This window comes from Daucus carota, chromosome 5 (assembly GCF_001625215.2).
Source record: "Daucus carota subsp. sativus chromosome 5, DH1 v3.0, whole genome shotgun sequence".
NCBI classification, from domain to species: domain Eukaryota; kingdom Viridiplantae; phylum Streptophyta; class Magnoliopsida; order Apiales; family Apiaceae; genus Daucus; species Daucus carota.
In genome coordinates this window covers 38,183,281-38,205,683 of record NC_030385.2, presented here as the reverse complement: position 1 = coordinate 38,205,683, position 22,403 = coordinate 38,183,281, and the positions used below count along the sequence as shown (strand labels likewise).

General features: G+C 32.4%; 1 protein-coding gene across 1 annotated transcript; it reads left to right on the top strand.

The window, feature by feature from the left end:
• The first annotated feature begins 10,249 nt into the window (after window positions 1-10,249).
• On the top strand, window positions 10,250-21,702 carry LOC108223143 (vacuolar protein sorting-associated protein 41 homolog). The gene is made up of 19 exons (XM_017397248.2): window positions 10,250-10,684; window positions 11,884-12,153; window positions 12,292-12,471; window positions 12,664-12,921; window positions 13,153-13,285; window positions 13,384-13,474; window positions 15,050-15,152; window positions 15,860-15,963; window positions 16,033-16,126; window positions 16,210-16,365; window positions 16,445-16,507; window positions 16,650-16,715; window positions 16,847-17,041; window positions 18,429-18,506; window positions 18,590-18,709; window positions 18,791-18,871; window positions 18,973-19,058; window positions 20,584-20,665; window positions 20,798-21,702. The coding sequence occupies exons 1-19, from the start codon at window positions 10,436-10,438 to the stop codon at window positions 21,233-21,235; spliced, it is 2,847 nt and encodes a 948-aa protein (XP_017252737.1). The 5' UTR covers window positions 10,250-10,435; the 3' UTR covers window positions 21,236-21,702.
• The last annotated feature ends 701 nt before the right edge of the window (window positions 21,703-22,403 follow it).

Here is a 22,403-nt window from a genome sequence, read left to right as displayed (position 1 = left end):
GGCTTGAACTAATTTTTATCTATATTATTATATTTAATTCTATCATAATTATAATAATTATTGATTAATATTGTCTTTGATAGTAGGGCGGGTCAAATAATTTTTTTATTAGTATTGCGTTTGACAAGGGGGCCACTTGAACAAACTTTTATATTAATTATAATATTTTTATTGATGATATGTTTAACGGGAACACGACTAAAGATAACTTTTATGCAATTATAATATTATTTCGTATCAAAATTTATAAAAAAGATTCTTTATTAGTATTGTTTTTGAGGGGAGGGCGGCCCAAATCAATTTTTATCTAAATAATAATAAATTTTCTATGTTTGACGAGAAAGTAGGTAAAACAGTTTTTTGTCTAAATTTATAAAAAATTTACAACACCGCCGCGAAGCGCGGCTTTATTCACTAGTATACTTATATAAAGGAGAAGCGAGGGGCGTGTAGGTGGCGCCTCTCACATCGCTCCGTTCTATTTTTTTAATTTTTTGGAATTTTTGGATGAAAAATATCAAAAATTAGAACTACCTTTTTTAGTTTCGGGTATATTAGAAGCAAGTTTCAGAATCTGATTTTGTTTCGGATTATTTATGGAATATAGTAGTTTGAAAGTTTTAATCTGATTTTATTTCAGATTATTTAATTATGGGAAAAACAGATTATTTATGGAATATAGTAGCTTGAAAATTTTAATCTGATTTTGTTCAGATTATTTAATTATGGGAAAGAGTAGAATCTGATTTTGTTTCGGATTATTTATGGAATATAGTTGTTTGAAAGTTTTAATCTGATTTTGTTTCAGATTATTTAATTATGGGAAAGACAGATTATTTATGGAATATAGTAGCATTTTGTTCAAATTATTTAATTATGGGAAATAGTAGCAAACAAGTCTCTCTGCACCTATAAATACCCGTATAGATCGTAGGGTTTTGGATCATCTAAACGCAACCTCCTCTCTCAATACCACAAATTTACCTGATAGTTCTCTTACTTGATTTTTAAAAGAGAAACAAGGGGCGTGTAGGTGGCGCCTCTCACATCGCTCCGTTCTATTTTTCTAATTTTTTGAAATTTTTGGATGGAAAATATCAAAAATTAGAAATACCTTTCTCTTGCTCGATTTCTAACTCGGAGGTGTCGTTCTTCTGCAACGATAAGTGAAGGCTGTTTATACAGTAAAGGTTGTTGCAAGCAAATGTAGTTACAAACCGTTATATTGGAGTCGACAAATCCAAACACGGGAAAAGAATATAGTCTTGACATGATATTGATGTCAATAAATTAACTATTAGTGATATATGTTTGTTGGTTATTTTTTTATAATATTTGTTTTGTTCATCAGACATGTTTGTTGTTGTTAATTTTTATATTATTTACTTTGTATACATGAAAAAATTATTCATGCATTATCTGTTTCTTGACATGATATTGATGGTTGATGTCAATAAATTAACTATTAGTGATGTATGTTTGTTGACTATTCTTTTATAATATTTGTTTTGTTCATCGTACATGTTTGTTGTTGTTAATTTTTATATTATTTACTTTGTATACATGAAAAACTATTCATGCATTATCTGTTTGCTCTGGTCAAGTAACTTTTAAGAGGGTAGTTATATTTAAGTTAGATGTCAAAAAAATTGGAAGAAGGTGACAATGTAAGAACATGATTACTTTTCAAAAAAAAACAAATAAAATTAAGATTCGTCATGCTTTAAATTGTTAATTACGTGTATAAATTTATTTTTATTTTTTCCACCATGAATTATAGTCCAATTTTGCAATTTTATTATATATTAGTATTGGTATCACATCAAGATTTTTATAATATAAATTTATTTTATCCTACAAATATTAACTTTGAAACATTAATATACTTTTTATAGACAGTCATAAAATTATTTTATCCTACAAATATTAATATTAAATCATTAATATAATTTTTATAGGCCGCCGCAACGCGCGGCTTCTCAACTAGTATATATATAAAGGAGGATGCGGGCGTCTCTAGGATCGTTCGATTCAGTCTTCTAAATTTTCTTGAATTTCGGAGAGAAAATATAATTATAATTCAAAAAATCAGGTCCAAGAATTCTAAAAGTAATACAATTCTTTTCTTATTTAATTCTAAAGATGATACAGTTCTTTTCTTATTTGGTATTTCTTATTAAATTCTAAAGATGATACAATAGTATTTCTTATAGAATTCTAACGATGATACAATTCTTTTCTTATTTAGTAATCCTAAAAGAAATAGGATTATATTTATTCAAACTAATAATAATAGATAAAATACAATTTATATTTAAGTTATGTAAAGTAATATATACAATTCTTATTTTCGATAATATATAATATATTGAAGATATGTTTAACGGGAACACGACTGAAAATAACTTTTATGGAATTATAATATTATTTCGTATCAAAATTTATAAAAAAGATTATTTATTAGTATTGTGTTTAAGGGGAGGACGGACCAAATTAATTTTTACCTAAATAATAATATTTTTTTATTAGTATTATGTTTGACGGGAAAGTAGCTAAAGGGGAATGCGGGCGTCTCTAGAATTGTTCGATTCAGTCTTCTGATTTTTCTTAAATTTCGGATAGAAAATATAGTTATAATTCAAAAAATCAGGTTTAAGAATTCTAAAAGTAATATAACTATTTTGTTATTGAATTCTAGATATGATACAATTCTTTTCTTATTTAGTATCTCTTATTATCGATCCAGTCTTCTGATTTTTCTTAAATTTCAGATAGAAAATATAGTTATAATTCAAAAAATCAGGTTTAAAAATTCTAAAAGTAATATAACTATTTTCTTATTGAATTCTAGATATGATACAATTCTTTTCTTATTTAGTATCTCTCATTAAATTCTAAAGACGCGTCTCTAGAATTGTTCGATTCAGTCTTCTAATTTTTCTTAAATTTCGGATGAAAAATATAATTATAATTCAAAAAATTCAAGTTTAGTACAATTCTAAAGATAATATGATTCTTTTTCTTATTGGATTCTAAAGATAATACAATTCTTTTCTTATTTAGAAATCCTAAGAGAAATACAATTTATATTTGAGATTTATAAAGTAATACAATTTTTATTTTCAATTTAGTCTTATAATTTTCTTAAATTTATCCGGAAACTCATCGGAAGAGATATATCCAGAAATTTATTGGAAGAGTACATGAAATGCTCTATGGATTACCTAACAGAATTTCAAGATGTTTTAGGTCCAAATGATTTTTCTTTTAGTTTTATCTTTGATTGTTTTGGCGCACTGTCTTTTCCAAAATTTCTACAAATTCCTGATTTCGACACCGCATGAATCCTACTAAACTGAATCTGCAGATGTCAGCAGCTTACCGTGTTTGCGTTTATATGTTCTGCGATGTTTATTTATGTAGCCGTTCGAGGCTATAGTAATTAGTACCTATGATTTTTCATAACCCCTCGCCGGCTGGCCAAAAGGTTATCAAGGTGCTGCTTTTAAAGAAAAAGAAATTACACCTTAGATTTGTCCTCTTGATCAAACGGCTTGCGACCACTATTGCCAATAATTAATCTCAAATCATGGGGTTGCTGTGATTTCATTGATCATCAAAGTTGAAACCATGTCTTAAGTTCTTTAACATGTTTTCTTTTTGCAATTAAAAGAATACGTTCATGTCAGGTTCGGTCTTTTTTATATTATTATTTTAGTGAATTTATTGTAAAGAATATAAAGAAGGATGAGAAGGGCGCCTCCTAAATTTGTGAAATTCTAGGTAGTTAACAAATAGGAATCTTATAAGTAAAGATTATAAGTAAAGAGAGATAATTCAAAAAAATTAAAAAATAAAATCTATAAAAATGGATATATTTATCCAATTATAATTATAATTTTATCATAATGTAAATGATTCTTGAGAAGATACGCGAGAATTCTATTTAATTTTTCTAATTTTTTGAGAGAAAATAGGTAAGGTAGCTAAAAATAGTAATCGTAAGAGAGATATAATTCTAAGTAGATAAGAAATAGGAATTTTAACAAAAATATAATAGCTAAAATCTATGAAAATTCTAAGTAGTTGAGAAATAGGAATCCTAAAAGAAAAGGGAGATAATTCTAAACAATTAAAAAATATGAATCTTAAAGAAAAATATAATAGCTAAAATCCATAAAATTGGATATATTTATCCAATTATAATTATAGTTTTATCATAATGTAAATGATTCTTAATTAGTATTGTGCTTGAGGGGCGGGCGGCCCAAATTAATTTTTATCTAAATAATAATAAATTTTTTATTAGTATTAATGTTTGACGGTAAAGCGGCTAAAACAATATTTATCTAAATTATAATGTATTTTTTATTAAAACGGTGCAACGGCTTAAAATAATTTTTATCCGAATATAATCTTTAACTTTATCATAATTATAATATTTTTTATTAGTATTGTGTTCGACAGTAGGGCGACTCAAACTAATGTTTATATTATAATATTTTGTTATTAGTATTGTGCTTGACAAAAGAGTAGCTCAAACTAATTTTTATCTATATTATTATATTTAATTTTATCATAATTATTGATTAATATTGTCTTTCATGGGAGGGCGGGTCAAACAATTTTTATTATTAGTATTGTGTTTGACATGAGGGACACTTAATTTTTTTTTATATTAATTATAATATTTTTTCTTAATGATATGTTTAACAGGAACATGACTTAAAATAAATTTTATGTAAGTTTAATATTAATTCGTATTAAAATTTCTAAAAAAGATTCTTGATCAGTATTGTGTTTGAGGAGAGGGCAGCCCAAATTAATTTTTATCTAAATAATAATAAAATTTCTATTAGTATTATGTTTGACAGGAAAGCGGCTAAAACAAATTTTTATCTAAGTTATAATGTATTTTTTTTATTAAAATGGGACCACGGCTTAAAATAATTTGTATCCAAATATAATCTTTAACTTCATCATGTCTTTGATGGGAGGGCTGGTCAAACAATTTTTTTTATTAGTATTGTGTTTGACATGAGGACCACTTAAACAAATTTTTATATTAATTATAATATTTTTTATTAATGATATGTTTAACTAGAACATGACTCAAAATAACTTTTATGCAATTATAATATTAATTCGTATCAAAATTTATAAAAAATTCATAACGGCGCCACGAAGCGCGGCTTTATTCACTAGTTATATTCTAATTTGACTAAAAAATTTCGACAAATCTTTGTTAAGTTCTGAACGATATATCAATCGATTAGTTTCAATTATATACTTCCTGTCTACAGGCGCAGATTTATTTTCTTAGACATTCAAGTGGCCATAGTTTAACTTGTAGTTGCATGGCTATGACTGAGAATGACTGAATGAGTAGTGCTTGAATAAATTGTAAACTACAGTATGAAGCAGTAGAATAATAAGTACCGTATACGCCATACGGATATATGTACATAAATAATAAAATATTAATTAATTACCTAGCTTGGTCTATTATTGTATAGCCTCACCAGCTCCATTACTTGGCTTTGGATTCTCCTTTCCTCTGGCTGTTCTGTCTTCGCAGACAGGATGTTCTCGACTAAGACGTGCGCGTGAGTATTTAAATTTAAAAACTGTACACCGGAAAAAAACTTCATCAGCGTTTGCGTCTTCTCTTACCAGCACTAGAGACCCTGGAGACTTCATTAACAGTTGATGACGAAGAATTTTCAAACAATGACTCAATCTCCTCAGCACCTCCAGCCGTATTCTCGAAGAACAATTTTCTCTTGTGCGACAAACCCGCTTGTTCTTCTTTCCTCTTGCGCGATGGAGCCGGTGGGCAACTCTGAGCTCCTGGAATCTTGTTCTCTTCTAAATTCGGAGTTTTACAATCATCACCATCATATTTTCTCACTTCACGATCTCCTTCTTTTTCCTCTTCGACGTCTTTTTGTACAATTTTTTGTTCTGCTTCGTTACTACGATCTCCGCCCTCGAATTCCGAATTTTCAGAGAGTTTATGATCCTCAGACATTTTAATGGAGGAGATAGAAAAACTGTAGAATGGTTGAGAAATAGAATACGAGTCAGAAGAAAAACAATAGGTGTAGCTCATATATATTCTGTCTTATCTTCTCAATGATATGTCGTGCATGTTCGTGACTAGCATAAATAAAAATAGTATTTTATTTATCATCACAGTGGATTAGTTCACGCTAATCCGTTAACTGCTTCATTTATTTTCACACAATTTTTTCTATTAGTATATATGTATTTTAAAATTTTATAATTATATCTAGTTTTTAAAAATTTTAATTTGTGAATAATATTAAGATATTATATATTTATTCAAAAAAATTATAAGATTATATTATATACGAGTTTTGAAATGTGTCCCGAACTCTTAATCCCGCGTATATACAATTTACTTGGACAATATACAGCTATATTTATTTAAAATTATTATGATTTATAAATATCAATCTTCTTTTAACAAGACAAAAGGTGTTGGGAATTAGGTGGTGTCAAATTAGCGGACATGATTGCCAAATTTATCATTGAAGTCCATCTTGAGTAATTAATTAGTCAAACTAATAAAGATTTAAATTCGGTGTTACTTTATTGTGTAGCTGCGCCGATTGTATGTTGTACTCCTCCGTCCCAAAAAAATTGATATGCTTTGACTTTCACGGAGATTAAGAAAAAGGTAGTAAAAAAAATTAAATTAGTTGAAAAGTTGGTAAAGTGATGGGACTCATCAAAATTTTAATAATAGATTTGAGATAATTGAGGAAAGTAGTGGGTGTAATAGTGTTTATATTATTATAGAATAGAGATAGTGGGAGAAGTAGTGAGTGTAATAGTGAAAAGTAGTGTTCAAAAATAATAAGTGTAATAGGTTCATTCTTTTTGGGACGTCCCAAAAAGGAATAAGTGTCCATTAAAATGAGACGGAGGGAGTATGTATCTCACTCTGATAGTGTCGTTTATGATTTCATATCCTTGATCGATTTCTCACTTGTCCTCTTCCGCCTCGCTGCATAGGATGCCCGACAACTTCGACTTACAGCCGCTTAAACTATATTATTATTTAAATCATACTAAACTATATTAATAATCTTGTTTGTTCACTGTACAGACATTGCCAGTATTTGTTTTGGAAATTTCTGATTTAATTTTGACACAATTTGTCAAATATTCGTTATCATTATGCATGCACCAAAACAAAGCGATTGTCCATCCAAAACTTGATCAGAATTGATTGCGAGATAAAATTGTACTCGTATAATACTATTTAGTATTAAATATTTAACATTTTTTATTTGCAGTAAAAAGTCACATATTCTTTGTAAAAAGAATACACATTTGTGTGTTTTTTCTGGAAATAAATAACTTATTTCAATATAACTTATTTAAATTTACTATTCATACGATATTTCCTTATTTTGTTATTTTTTCTACGAATCCATTATTTTTGTCTGTTTATTTATGCACCATTATCTATAACATATACTCACCCTGTCTACTTCTTGTTATTATTATTATCTTGTTGTTTTCTTTATTATTTTCATACTTGTTTCAAAATTATCCAAAATTAGAATTTAACATTTATATGTAATTTTAACAAGTAATCGGGTTTTTCTTGAACATCTCTACTGTGGTTTCTATCAAAATCTAATTAAAAGCATTTCTAAGATAATTAAACTATTTCCCGAAAATAAAATAACTAAACCATCTTAACCGGTACTTTAGTTATGTACTTGCATAGAAAACGATGCATTATATAAGCTGATGCAAATTCATGAATCACCCTGAAGAACATGTAGACAGCCCAAAGACATTCTAATCTTATAAAGTTGACCATGTGTGACCCAAGCCCATAAGTGATTATTTGTAGCCCACAAATTACATTTATACATATCTAGTTTATAGTTTCATCAGAACAAGACCGTCTCTCCTTATCCCCCATAAACTGTGATGATGTGGTTCAATATAAATATATATAATGGCGCTTACTGCTTCGGCAGAAAATCATAATAAATAATTAAATATAGAGGAAAAGAATCTTTAAGAAGTACATAAAACACCTTCAGATTTTTTTAAGATTTCCATTTCAAGAAAGCATGAAATACTTGTCTCATTCTTGTGCTTGGCATTTAATTTTGTGACATATTTTAATATTATAATAATCAATGTCATTTTTTAAAGTTTTATGTCAAGCAGGTCTATCAATTATGCAAATTAATATGATATGAATTTATGTTTTTATTATATTTTTGTATATAATTAGTTATACTTCATGCATGCAGAGTATTAAATAAAAGGATGAGAAGGGATATTAAGAATTAATTTAGATTTGGCTAAACTTATTTTTCAAAAATAAGGACTTGTTTTTGAAGAAAAATACATGAAACTCTATTTTTTTTTGTCTAATAATAAATATGAAGTGTCTCTCTCTTTTTTTCTTTTTGAAGATAAAATTTCCATTAAGCCAGCAAACTTTCCGACAAGATTGTCTCCATGTAATATGGAGGAAACTGAAATAATAAAGTTATTGAGCTCACAAGGGATTCTAGCAGACTTGTGTGCTATCTTGTTACCCTGCTTTTTAACAAACCTAAGTGACACCCTGCTATAGTTTCTCAAGAGAGTCCTACACTGAAATATGAGATCTCCCGGCTCCAGTAGATTCTCTTGCCCTTGTTTTATTGTTTGAACACTCATGAGCCAGTCACTTTCAATTACTACATTTCCCGCTGATACCACCTCTTGAGTCCAGATCAAAACTTATAAAATACCCGTCATCTCCGCATGAATATCCAAAAAATATTTAAAGATACATATTTTAAAATAAATAAGCTCTTATTTTTAGCTATCCCCAGATATACTCCTAGTCTTATTTTAGTTTTTAAAAATAAAATATCAACATATCCGGCCTATTAACCTCACTCCTCACCCGCGAGTCCGGGAACTCATATCAGATTTCGGCGATCAATATCGACTTAAATATCCATCTCTGATATTCACGAGTCTTCTTATTCTCTTCGTTGCATGGTTTTTGTTTTAATTTCTACTAGCGTTAAACCCGTGCAGAGCACGGACGGCTATATAATTTTAAATATTATATATAATTTAAATTTAATATATATTAATAAATTTATTTTTTTATTTATTAACTAATTATAAATTATATTTAAGAAAATAATGGTGGAGTTTTTATCTTGTAGTATATCAAACTGTTTAGAGATGTAAGACTACGAGAATTCCACGTGTAGCAGACTTTTAGTTATAAAGTGAATCTACAAACCAACATGACCAAACCAAAATCTTGTACGATCACAATTGGCTTATTATAGTATTGTATAGATTTCATGATTTTTGTTTTAATTTTTATACCTTGACTTCTAATATTACAAGACTCTAGTGTGAAACTCTATTTATTTTTTATTCTAATACATATACTTTTTTTTTTGAAACAATTCTAATACATATACTTATACTGCCACTCTACACTTCAAAATACTTGTATTTCAAAAATTTATCATATACTTATTATAATACATATATATAATATATTACTAAAAGTGAATATTTATTTTCTATTAATAAATTTTTCTAAAACACGATTAACAAAATGCACTCACCCATCTGTTTATAATTGAATATTTACGATTACTAGAAACCTACATACGAGTCCTTCTATACACTATCAAACATCCATGTGTAACCAAATTTTAAAAGGAGATGGGACTGCACCAGGATACCAGATACATGGCAGCCCAAAACAAACACAAAAGTCCTAACCCATGTTTGAAAAGAAGTGGCCCATCATATTATTTTTTTCTTTTCCGCACACTGGCCCATCATCTTCTCGCAAATAATCAAGCAACAACTTTTTTGTATATATTATCAAGTTAATACTTAGCTGCTGATTCATGTTATTGCCATCTCCTAAATGACTAAAGTCAAAGTTCGTGATTTTTTTAATTTATCATGATAACTAACTTGACACAGAATTGAAATTCTGTTTCTCTGAAATATTTATTATTCAAAATAATATTTATCTGGAAAATATGAGCAAACTATCTAATATAAATCAAAATTCAATATAAGACATATTTTTTTGATAATAATCAGAGTGCATAATAAAGTAATATGATATTATAAATTTATTAATTTGGTTCACATGAGAAATGCGAGATTTGTTTGCTAAATTTAATTAACTCTATTAGTATCTAGTACTAGTAGTATGTACTGATTATCTGGCGTTAGCAAAAACAACCAAGCACATATCTCTCTCTTTACTTTTGTTTTCAATATTAAGACATCTTACACACCTCGGTGCTCCCCACTCCACTGAATCACAATCACCGGAATATAATCTATAAACTATAATATCCAACTCTCCGGCAATTCACCGTTGACGAATCAAGCGCCAATGTCTCAAAATTCATCGGAGAACGGCACCGACGGCGACGACGAGAGAGACGAAGAGGAAGAAGACGAAGATTCAGTAATCGAAGAAGAAGAGGAAGATGAGCCGAGATTGAAGTACCAGCGCATGGGCGGCAGCGTGCCGGCGCTTTTATCCGGCGACGCCGCTTCTTGTATTGCCGTCGCCGAACGTATGATCGCTCTCGGTACTCGCGCTGGTTCCGTGCATATTCTCGATTTTCTCGGCAATCAGGTTGTTGCTATTAAGTATTTTTAGCTGTATAATGTGCCGAATTGCTTTATATATGCATGTATTCATGTAGTTACTTGATTTCTACCTAACTGTTTGCGGATTTGTTTTTTGATTGAGTTTGTTTCTAGGTCTATACTGGATTTGTAGCAAGTATTCATAATCTGTTGTGTTTTATCTACCGTACGGGATATGTAGCAAGTATATGTGAAATTAGCATCTGATTTGTGGATGTTTTTCAGTAGATCACGTGCATTGTCATTTGTCCAATGGCGTGCGAAATTTAGTGCTATATCTATATTATAGCACCAAAAACAAAATTTATCAATCCAATGGTGTGCGAAACATTGCGATGAATAGTACAATGCTATAGTGCGTCCTATATATGGAACAAAATATAGATAGGGATATATTTGCCACCTTGTGAGCGAAATAGATAAAAGAGGTACTTGGAAACATGGTTCTTTTTAGCAACAAAAACCATAGCAATAGCTCCATTTGTTTTGGAACAAGCATTGTCTTTGCTCTTGAGAGAGTTGATATGCACTAGGGCTTTTACATACATACAGAGTGAAGTGTATTTTATTTATTGATTTACTGAATTTGTAGCAAGTATTCGGGAAACTGGCATTTGATTAGTTAATGTTTTTGTCATTAGAGCTAACTTTTGTAACTTTTTCTGATATATTTGTGAAAGATTGATTTTACAGCTTGCAACTTTACTGGATTTATAGTTGTGTGTGAAATTAACACGTGATTAATGTTTTTGTATGCACCACAAGTCTACAATGTTCATTGTCTGAAAATTCTAAAGTGAACAACAGAATTCAACGGTAACCAGTATAAAAGAAATGAAAAATTAGGTCGAATTCGACTGGAATTGCCAACATACTATGTAATTCCATTCAGCATGGCATTATTACATGTCTTGATAGAAGTAGCATGGCTAAATCTGTGGCGAATCCCTGTGGAAAGTGAAAGTGTAGACCAATCAGGAGCTGCTTTTGTGGCAGCAAGTGCTGTAATTTATAGGGGACTCGACATTGATCAATGCTATTCTCCGCTTAGAATGTATATAAGCTATATGCAAATTAGCAAATATCATCTTTTCTGGCTATGCATGTATTTACAAAAGAATATTTTATGTCATTTCTGCGAGTACTCGTTATTCATAACTGAATATTTAAATTTTCACTGAATAGGTCAAGGAGTTCACTTCTCATACTGCTACGGTCAATGATCTTTGCTTTGACATAGAAGGTGAATACATTGGTAGCTGTTCAGATGATGGATCTGTTGTAATAAACAGTCTATTTACTGATGAGAAACTGAAATTTGATTATCATCGCCCAATGAAGGCTATTGCTCTAGATCCAGATTATGCCAGAAATTCCTCCCGAAGATATGTTGCTGGCGGTTTAGCCGGCCATCTATATTTCAATATGAAGAAGTGGATTGGTTACCGTGACCAGGTATGATCTCTGTTTCTTTCTTCTTAAGATTTATCTTGCAAATTTGAAAGATTTTAAAATTCATGTTGTAGTTATGGACGTTATGGTACCTAGATATCTAACGAATACTTATTATATTTATATTTTTATCTTTGTAAGGTTCTTCACTCTGGTGAAGGTCCTATTCATGCAGTCAAGTGGAGGACAAGTCTGGTTGCTTGGGCTAACGATGTTGGAGTGAAAGTTTATGATACCGCAAGTGATCAACGTATAACCTTTATTGAGAGACCGCGTGGAAGCCCACGCCCTGAGCTTTTGCTTCCGCACTTAGTTTGGCAGGTTAGTTAAAAGATTAACATAACACAGAATCGAAACACCATGTTAAAAGAGTATGACTGTACTGCAGACTTCCAATGATAAATCGATGAGCTGTATTGTACTTTTACTTGCTATTGACATTTTGTTCAAGACATGCTACTACTCTGTTTCTGAAGTTCTTGTGTATGATTACTACTCTTTCGTCAAATTCAGGATGATAGTCTACTGGTCATTGGTTGGGGAACATACGTGAAAATTGCTTTGATAAAAAATAATCAGAACAAAAGCACCAATGGGACTTACAAGCACATACAAATGTCCAGCATGAACCAGGTGGATATAGTGGCGTCTTTTCAAACCAGTTATTACATTTCAGGAATTGCACCCTTTGGAGATACTTTGGTTGTTCTAGCTTATATTCCTGGAGAAGACAGTGAGAGGGAAATTAGCAGCAGCATTCCTTCACGCCAGGTATTGATTTATTCTATTTATTATAGTTTCGAACTAAAGTAATGACTCAACTGTTATCTTCATGCTAAAACTTAAGAGTTTCTGTGCTAAATGCCATCTAGCTCTAGTTCTGTGCTGTATCATGTATTCTTTCTGTCTGGTTCTCTTTTGTATAGGATAATTAAACTATTTTTTGCTGTTTTCCAAATTCACTACCTGGATGCGTCACTTGTAGTCACTTATTCTGCACAGGGAAATGCTCAGAGACCAGAAGTGCGTGTAGTCACTTGGAACAATGATGAGCTTGCAACAGATGCACTGCCTATTAATGGCTTTGAGCATTATAAGGAAAATGATTATTCCCTTGCTCATGCTCCATTTTCAGGTAAACTTATTTTCCTTCCTTTTCTGCAGAAGGTAAAATTACCTTGAACTATATATTGTTTGCAACTGCCTTTACAGACTGTGACCCTTTAAATGTAGGAAGCAGCTATGCAGGTGGTCAGTGGGCAGCTGGTGATGAGCCATTGTATTATATTGTATCCCTTAAAGATGTAATAATTGCAAAGCCTAGGTTAGCATCCCTTTTCCATTCAATGCAGAGATGCTCTCACTCTATATAATATGTCATATTCTGCATAATTATAAATTGAAAAGGGAATTATATGTTATTTGACGTATGTTTTACTTGGTTAAATTTCTATTTACTTGACTGAGAACCAGTGAGAGTCTCACGAGATATCGGTGGGAATGAGATCCTCTCTGTCCTGCTTTTAGGTGCGCCGCCGCCCATCCATAACCTTATGAATATGGGTTATGGCTGGGCATCAAGAAGCTGGACATTAATCTCATTCCCCACCTACATCTTCTGAGAGTATCACTAGTTCATATACGCAATCAACAGCAGTTGCGATTAATAAGGTGAATCGAACTAGTATTATAAACACAATATAAATACTTAGGAGGTAGCTAGAGGACTGTACCACTAACTAAGAATAGCAGAAACCTAAAATGTAGTCTCTTTAGAAGAGATCGAACAATATAAGACCGAGATGATGGAAGATTTTGAACAATATAAGGCACAAATGAATGAAGATCGACAATGTGAGTTGTTAATGCTTATTAGAGGTTTATTGGAACCGAGGAACGAATAAAAGATGGAAAAGAATTATTTCTGATGGAATCTTTAAACCACCACCTCAGAAACCTGTACTCCACCTGACTGCTCGTAGGACTACTCCAGCACTTCTTGACCCCACCATATACCAAAGAGTCTGTTCAACTTGTGCTAGACATCAAGCGTGCTTTGAAACTTAAGTGTGTACTACTAGGGTACACTCGGGTGGCCTGTTTTTGTTATTAGTGTGCCTAGTGACTATGTAATATAGGTATTAAGCAGTAGTCTACCTTAGTTTATGCGGTTGACGTATTCTTTTTGAACTAAAATTTACACACCCACGTATAGATGATACAGGCATTTCGTAAAATTAAAAGACTAGCCAGTTTTTTACTGACTTTGTTACCATTTTGTAAAGTATAAGTTTTTGCTAGAACACTGTGACTTGTGAAGTTGTAAAAATGTTATGTGTTAATTATAGATCATAGATAATCTAAGATTTAGTGTGAGGTAGCGAGTTAATACAGGGCCAGTTAAACCCGGTTCAGCGTTACACTAATTAAACGCTGTCCTGTAAAATCTGCCCTGCAGCCTGGACATGAAAAGTGGATGTATGTGAGCTATGAGGTATTAATCAACCAATGTGTCCAGATCAGTTTGTTGAGAATTATAAGGGGTACATAGGGTGTTACTTAACACAGCACCTGAGTCTGATACCATTACATGATCTACTCCCCTATAAGCTTGAGGTATTATGATATTAACCATCTAAACAGGTGCAGTTCAATTTCAAATTTCTTGTACTTGGTAGTATAAGATAAACTTAGGGGTAGACTTGTTCCTTTGTTTTATCTCTGCTGGTCAATCATCAAGGCCCTCCAACTTTCAAGTGTTGCAGTTTTGTTTACTAATCTGTGCTTTTTCTTGTTTACATTATTGTGTATTTTAATTACAGTCCCCCCCCCCCTCCCCCTCACAGCATTAAATCCAAAGTTTTATTTTATGCAAGCATGACAGCATGTTTATTGCTAGGGATGCAGAAGATCACATAGCTTGGCTTCTTGAACATGGTTGGCATGAAAAAGCTCTAGCAGCAGTTGAAGCAGAAAAGGGACACAGTGAGCTTCTTGACGAAGTACTTCTCTTATCTTTAACCATTTTTCTTGTGGTGGTTGTGTTTATTTGGGGAGAAGGGACATGATTACTTTGCAGGAAAGGTTACCAGTCAATCTTAAATACTTATGCAGTCATGCACCCTTTTCACTAGTAGACACTAGACACTATAACAGCGTCTTTATGGACTTTGTTTGTTCAGCATTATCTGTCAATTTTTAGTTTGGGCAGTCAAGACATGGTTCATCAGCGTAAGTGTCTGGTGAAATACTATATTTTATAACTTCCCAACATTTACTATGAGAAGTGAAGCTCCCAATTTTATATAGACTTTTGGCTGTACATTTAGCTTTTCATCTGTCATTGGCGTTAATGTTCTTGCTGGATTCTGGTCTACCATTTGAGTTGACTGGGTTGTTTGCAAATGTGTAACTGCTTATTTATGTTCCAGCCTTAACCTATTTCTTTATGCAGTCATCACAGCTCTGCGGCTTAATGACTTTTAAGTTGCCTGAACTTCATTGCTTGAATAGTGATTTTACTGTTCTAAAAATCCATGCATCATGTCTTTTCTTCACTGGGAAATCCAAATCTGTGAATTGTGTTTTCTTTACTGGATGTTCCCGTATATATAAACTTTGCTTATACCTCTAGCTGACATATTCAAAATTCTAATATCGTACCAAGTGTATTAATATGTTTGTTGTCGACATTAATTATCCATTATAGGTGGGTTCAAGATATCTTGATCATTTGATCGTGGAGAGAAAATATGCTGAAGCTGCATCATTATGCCCCAAGTTGTTACGTTCTTCAGCATCTGCATGGGAAAGGTGCCATATGTCACTATATGTCTGTAATATATTTTGAAATATGTTTCTTAAAGTTGATACATATTGCAGATGGGTTTTCCATTTTGCCCATCTCCGCCAGCTTCCTGTTTTGGTTCCTTATATACCTACAGAGAATCCAAGGTTGCGTGATACTGCATATGAGGTCGTTTATTTTTAACTCGTGTGGTGCCTATTATTTTTTTCTTTCATCAACCATAACTAATCTGTCTATTATGTTATGTTCAGGTTGCTCTTGTTGCTCTGGCAACAAATCCATCATTCCATAAGGAACTTCTCTCGACCATTAAATCTTGGCCTCCTATAATTTATTCTGTGGAGCCTGTCATCTCAGCCATAGAACCTCAGCTTAATACTTCATCCATGACTGATACCCTCAAAGAAGTAAGTTGAACCATAATCTGTGAATGTTTTTATTGTGTCTTTCTGACTTTTTCTGTACTAAGGTACCTTACCATGTTAGGCTTTGGCAGAGATATATGTTATTGATGCACAATACGAGAAAGCCTTTGCACTTCATGCTGATGTAAGTTCTTTTTACATGTACATCAGTTCTTTGACAGTACAAGAAGCATCCTAAAGATGTTTATGTAAATTTAAGCAGAAGATATTCTCCATATACACAGAATCAGTCAGTTCAATCATTTATTAAATTTATAATACCTCAGCTTTTGAAGCCGGATACGTTCGAGTTCATTGAAAAACATAATTTGCATGACACAGTTCGGGAAAAGGTATGTTCAGGCTTAAAGTTTGTTATTGATATGGAATTCAAACCTTTTTTTTTACTTCAATTATTCTTTTCATCCTTTATCGGATCATTTAACATATTGCACAAGTTATCCATTGCTCAACCACTTTGCAGGTTGTAGAATTGATGAAAATAGATTGTAAACGAGCAGTTTCGTTGTTGATCCAGCACAGGGAGTTAATTACTCCATTTGAAGTTGTTTCACAACTTATGGCTGCAAAGGACGACTCCAGATACTTTTTACATCTATATTTGCATTCTCTCTTTGTAGCTAACCCTGATGCAGGGAGGGAGTTCCATGATATGCAGGTATACTTAGAGATTAAAAATATTGTATTTACTTGAGAAGTTTAGTTAAAATACAAGATATCTCATTATTTTTTGTCAAGATGTGGTGATTGAACTTGTGTCTTTTTAGGAATCTGATTTATTTAGCAGAAAAAAAGAGAAAGAATGTGTTTTAGCTTGAATGATATTCATTTCCTCAAATAAAATTTATAATTTAAGTTGAAACCTATTGTGACCTTGGTTATATTGTCTGCTCTGTAAACATCTTTTAGAATAATTTCTTGATGCACGTGTCAAGTTAAGACAATATTAAACTAATTTCATGTGGTGTTGAATCAGAAGTTGTCATGTAGGATAATAATACTATTTTTTTAATTTTTTTCGCAGTTCTGAAACTAGGCAAGTAATAGTACATGGATTGACTGTTAGGCTTGATATCATTTTATATGTATATTTTGACATGTATAACATGGATTGGTAGTATATATTAGTGGACATTTAGTATACTTATTTGGTAGCTATGTCGCTCAAGTAGAGAGATGCAGCCGTCTTTTATCTATATTTACTTCATATTGCTATAGTAATTGCTGATACGGGTATAGTAACGCGCATTCCAACTTTTTAAGAAAAGCTAATTTCCATTACAGAGTTATACACAAAAGCATTCATTAACCCCCCCCCCCCCCCCCCCCCCCCCCCCCCCACACACACACACACACTGAAGTTGGTACTTATTAATTCATGGTTCCTTGTTTCTGTTGCCTTTTTGTGGATAGTCACTGAAATTTTAGGAAGAGGGTTTTTCTCCTGTACATGTCCTTTTATATCCTGAATCTTCAACAAACATTCTTATGTTGCATAATGATGATTTGGTGGTAAAATAAGTTTCTTTTTTCAGTTTTGGTGTCTAATCTTTCTACATCTATATATAATTTGTTAATGTTCTTTATTTTGTGCTCAGGGAAGTTTTATATCTTATTTTATATGAGTATTACATTTACATGCATATATTTGGTACTTGTAACTAATTTTTTAATGATAATTATATATTCTTCTGTAATTGCTGCACCTAGTTTCAGTGCGCATATCACCTAGAATCGAGGAGGGTCTTGCGTCTCAATGCCCCTATTACCTTTACAACACCAAGACAAACTATTTAATCACCAATCGGCTTACTTGTTCCCATTTGTGCTGGCTTCCTTATTCTTGTGCAATAAAACCAGCCGCTTTTATACTCTATAGTTTCTTGCAACTGTATATATATCTCGATCCTGTTGTATCTATTATATATTTATACTTGGTACTACCTTGACAAGATTTTTGTTTTATGATGCATCTAACAATCATGTACGCACCCCAATGGCATGGATCGTTATATTTTTGTGTTTCCACCTATTGACTATAATAGGTTGAGCTGTATGCGGACTATGATCCAAAGATGCTCCTTCCTTTTCTACGCAGTAGTCAGCATTATATGCTCGAGAAGGTTAGCATTTTAACAGGCTATGATGGTATAATCTCTTTACAAGTATATTCTTTTGATGTTATGTCCTGCAAATTCAATTTCAGGCATATGAAATCTGTATTAGCAGAGGTCTGGTGAGGGAGCAAGTTTTTATTCTTGGGAGAATGGGAAATTCCAAACAAGCCCTTGCAGTTATAATTAATGATTTAGGAGATATAGAAGAGGTATACTTTTCGTATTCTTGAATGTTATTTGAGTTTATATAATATATATCAGGTATTTGATCTGTGCATAATGAACTGCAGGCTATTGACTTTGTGAGTATGCAACATGATGATGAACTTTGGGAAGAATTGATCAAACAATGTATAAATAAACCTGAAATGGTAAAACTGCATTCCTGCATTATAATTATGCAAGACTATATGTTAATGGTTTGAAACTTTCCTTTGCAGACATTTAAAAACTTGTTCTTTACCAATGGCAGGTAGGTGTTTTGTTGGAGCATACGGTCGGCAAATTTGATCCACTTTATATCGTCAATATTGTGCCTACTGGCTTGGAGATTCCCCGGTTAGTTTATTAATACGTATTTTTTTTATTCTTTCTTTTATCTCATTATTTTCAATGTCAATTGTGTACTTGAGAGTTTATTCTCAGTTTTATATATTGCCTGTGTCTTTGTTAAGTTTGTTAGACTGATTGTAGATATAATATATCAATTCATTCTTGCAGTAGTTGACTACTGTTTTGCTGCAGTGATTTTCTTGAACTGCATCTTGCTTCTTAAATTATTTTATTGAGCTGTCAATTGTGTGCTTTTTCTGTTAATAATTGTGTGTGTGTGTGTGGGGGGGGGGGGGGGGGGGGGGGTTGAGAAATGAAGGGAGATGTGGTGCTTGCGGCTAAGAGCATCGGGAAAGGGTTCCCTTGTTTAAATGGGCTGGCCTTTCTTAAAGAAATTATATGTACGGATTCCAGGTTGTACGATTGTACCAATAAACTAAACTGCAGGTAGTCAGGTTGATCCAAGATCAACTGGTAATTGACCCGATTTTTCTGGGTGAATATTTAGTTACCCAAGAGCCTATAAGTATAAACCCTGACCAGAATCTACTGTCTGTGAATTATATTTGTATCGGGATGGATAATGCTGCCCTTAGGGCCGCATTGCAAATATTCACACAGTAAAGAATGATCTCCATTGATCACGCGCGCACACATTGGGTCTCCCGAAAGCCCTATAAACCCTGACCAGAATTTGTAGTTTGCGGGTAAAATTTGTATCGGGCTGGATATTGCCACCCCTACTGCCGCGCTCTATAGAGGACATATTTTAACATGAAAACCAGTGTTTTGCGCTTTAAATAAAAAAGTTGCAATTGTTCACCACTAAAAGTTGATCTCCATTGATCACAAGAAATCGCACATTATTTAATTTGTTTGTCTTTGCACACCATCTCTTCCATTAGGGGATAAGATAATGTTTCTGAAGTTCCATTCTTCTCTGTTGAAAGAGTACCACTTTGATCCAATGGGGTTCCCTGGCTGGGTTGCAGCCTTGCAGGAGCCTGGAAGTGTTAAACATTCCTTTGTATCCAAAGCCAAGATTTGCAATTTTTTAGAACTTTTTTCATGTTTCGTCCTAAATATTAAATAAATGTTCAGTGTCCATACCCATATCGAGTGTCCAATACAGACAGCCAGGCACTCGAGGTAAATCAAAGAGTCAAGGTAACACATAGGAAAAAATCTTCGCCTTATGACGCCAAGATCATTTGTGGTTTGGTTGCCCTAGTGTGACCTATTCCCCACCTATTGACCTTTTCTCACTACTATACATCTTTAGGTATTGTTGTTATTATCATATTCACAAAATATTCAGTAGGTAATATATATTTTTATTTATTATCCTTCTCTTAAGGCAACCAAGATACTTGCCTTCTGGTGTGCATTGCAATATATCTATCCGTATGTTTGTGCTGTGGCCTGTGTGCACGCTAGTCAGAAGGCTTTGATCTTTATCTTGTTTTAAATGAGAGCGACACTGCTATAGCCTATATGTTCTATTTATTATGTTTTTCTGTTCATCTTTCAGTTTGAGGGATCGTCTGGTCAAAATAATAACAGACTACAGGACTGAAACTTCTCTTAGACATGGGTGTAACGATATACTTAAGGTACTTTCGTGGTGCTTTTGGTGTTCTCTATCCCCTCCTACAAAGATGCATTATGTGTTCTCACCATTTTGCCAAAGGATATTTACCAAATAGCTATGTATGCTTGACTCTTCATTTTCTAAAAAATTTCAGGCTGATATTATTAACCTGTTAATTAAATACTATAAAGAAGCAAGACGTGCTATCTACATGAGCAACGAAGAAGATGAAGTACGTTCTAAAAGGGATGACAATAGGGCTTCTCATTTGACAGAGAGATCACTGAACATGAAAAGCATGGATGTTAAGTCAAAAACTAGAGCAGGTGGAAGGTGTTGCGTGTGTTTTGATCCCTTTTCCATACAGAATGTATCTATCATTGCATTCTATTGTTGTCATGCTTATCACATGAATTGCCTTATGGACTCTGCCAATACCTATAATGACAAGAAAACGCCAGCAGCCAGTACCCAAGAGGCTGTATCATATTATGACTATGACAATGGTGATGCCGAAGATGCTTCCAGTGATGATGATGCTTCAGGTGCCCCTCAGATGCGATGTATATTGTGTACAACAGCTGCAAGTTAAGTACTTTGGTGTTAGTGTTCCATTTGTGTTCTATGAGCTGTGGTAGTGTTTAAATGCATTGTGAGTTGTATTGCTTCCAAGTGCAAGCCTCTTTATGTTGCCGTTGAATCGGCTATTGCCCTTAGATTGTTTTCAGAAGAAAAAAACATATCTGGTTGATTAGGGGATTATTGGAGTGAGGATTTTTTGTAAAGGATGTAGTTTTTGTAGATCTTGTTGAAGTTGAGAAGATCGAAGTGCAGCTTTTGGTGTTGAAAATTTAAACAAAATGGGGAACCCCGAGGAAACTGTTGTTCTTTATATCCATGTTCATATGTAAAAAGTTGTGAATTTACAAAATTTTGAAGTCCTAGAGCAATATATCTTTTAACTTTGGTTGCATTGTAAACTACATTGTCAATCGATTCAGAGGCTATAAACTGATCTGGTATATTTCCGTGAATACTATTTTTCATATTGACTCTGCACCATTTTTCATATTAACACCAATTTTTGATTGTTTGAATCTCTAAATTGCCCTTGCATTGTGTATACCTAGTCGTGTAATTGATCCATTACTGTTCAATCGATATTGATGCTATCAAATGGTCTTGTGGGAACATATCGATATTGATGCTATCAAATGGTCTTGTGGGAACATTTTAAGGGGGTTAAAAGCATGCTTAATGAGGATCTGAAACATAATCCTGCGAGTTGCTGTTTGGATAGTCAATTGGATTGTTTGCGGTTACAATTGGATTGTTTGCGGTTAAGCGGGTTCATCATTGTATGAAGGTTTAGCCATCTACGCTGTCTCGATTTTTTTAAATCTTGATTCATTATAAATAATTCTCGTTCTCAACAAGCGTCGAAGCGCCCCTAAATATTGATATTTGATGGTGTACTATTCATTTGCTCTGAAAGCTACTCTTCATACTGATCCGAAATGAATCTTCATAAAAAAATTTAAATATTGAGTTTAGAATTTGAATTTAGTTATGAATCCCGAAACTTATTGAATTTGGATATGAATAATCATATAATATCTATCATTTTATAAAATTAAAAAAATCTCAATATTTAAAATCATGGTATTGTGATAGATTTTTAAATATAATTCAAAATCATAATTGAATGTCGCGAATGAATTTCGTGAATGAGATCTTTAAAATACCAAATGAATACATAT

What these genes read in the sequence shown, in the direction of transcription:
- LOC108223143 (XM_017397248.2), top strand. Translation starts at nt 10,436, where the DNA reads ATGTCTCAAAATTCATCGGAGAACGGCACCGACGGCGACGACGAGAGA. An exon ending in GGATTGGTTACCGTGACCAG is followed by an intron (nt 12,154 to 12,291) that starts GTATGATCTCTG and finishes TATCTTTGTAAG; the next exon opens with GTTCTTCACTCTGGTGAAGG. An exon ending in TGCGTGATACTGCATATGAG is followed by an intron (nt 16,127 to 16,209) that starts GTCGTTTATTTT and finishes TGTTATGTTCAG; the next exon opens with GTTGCTCTTGTTGCTCTGGC.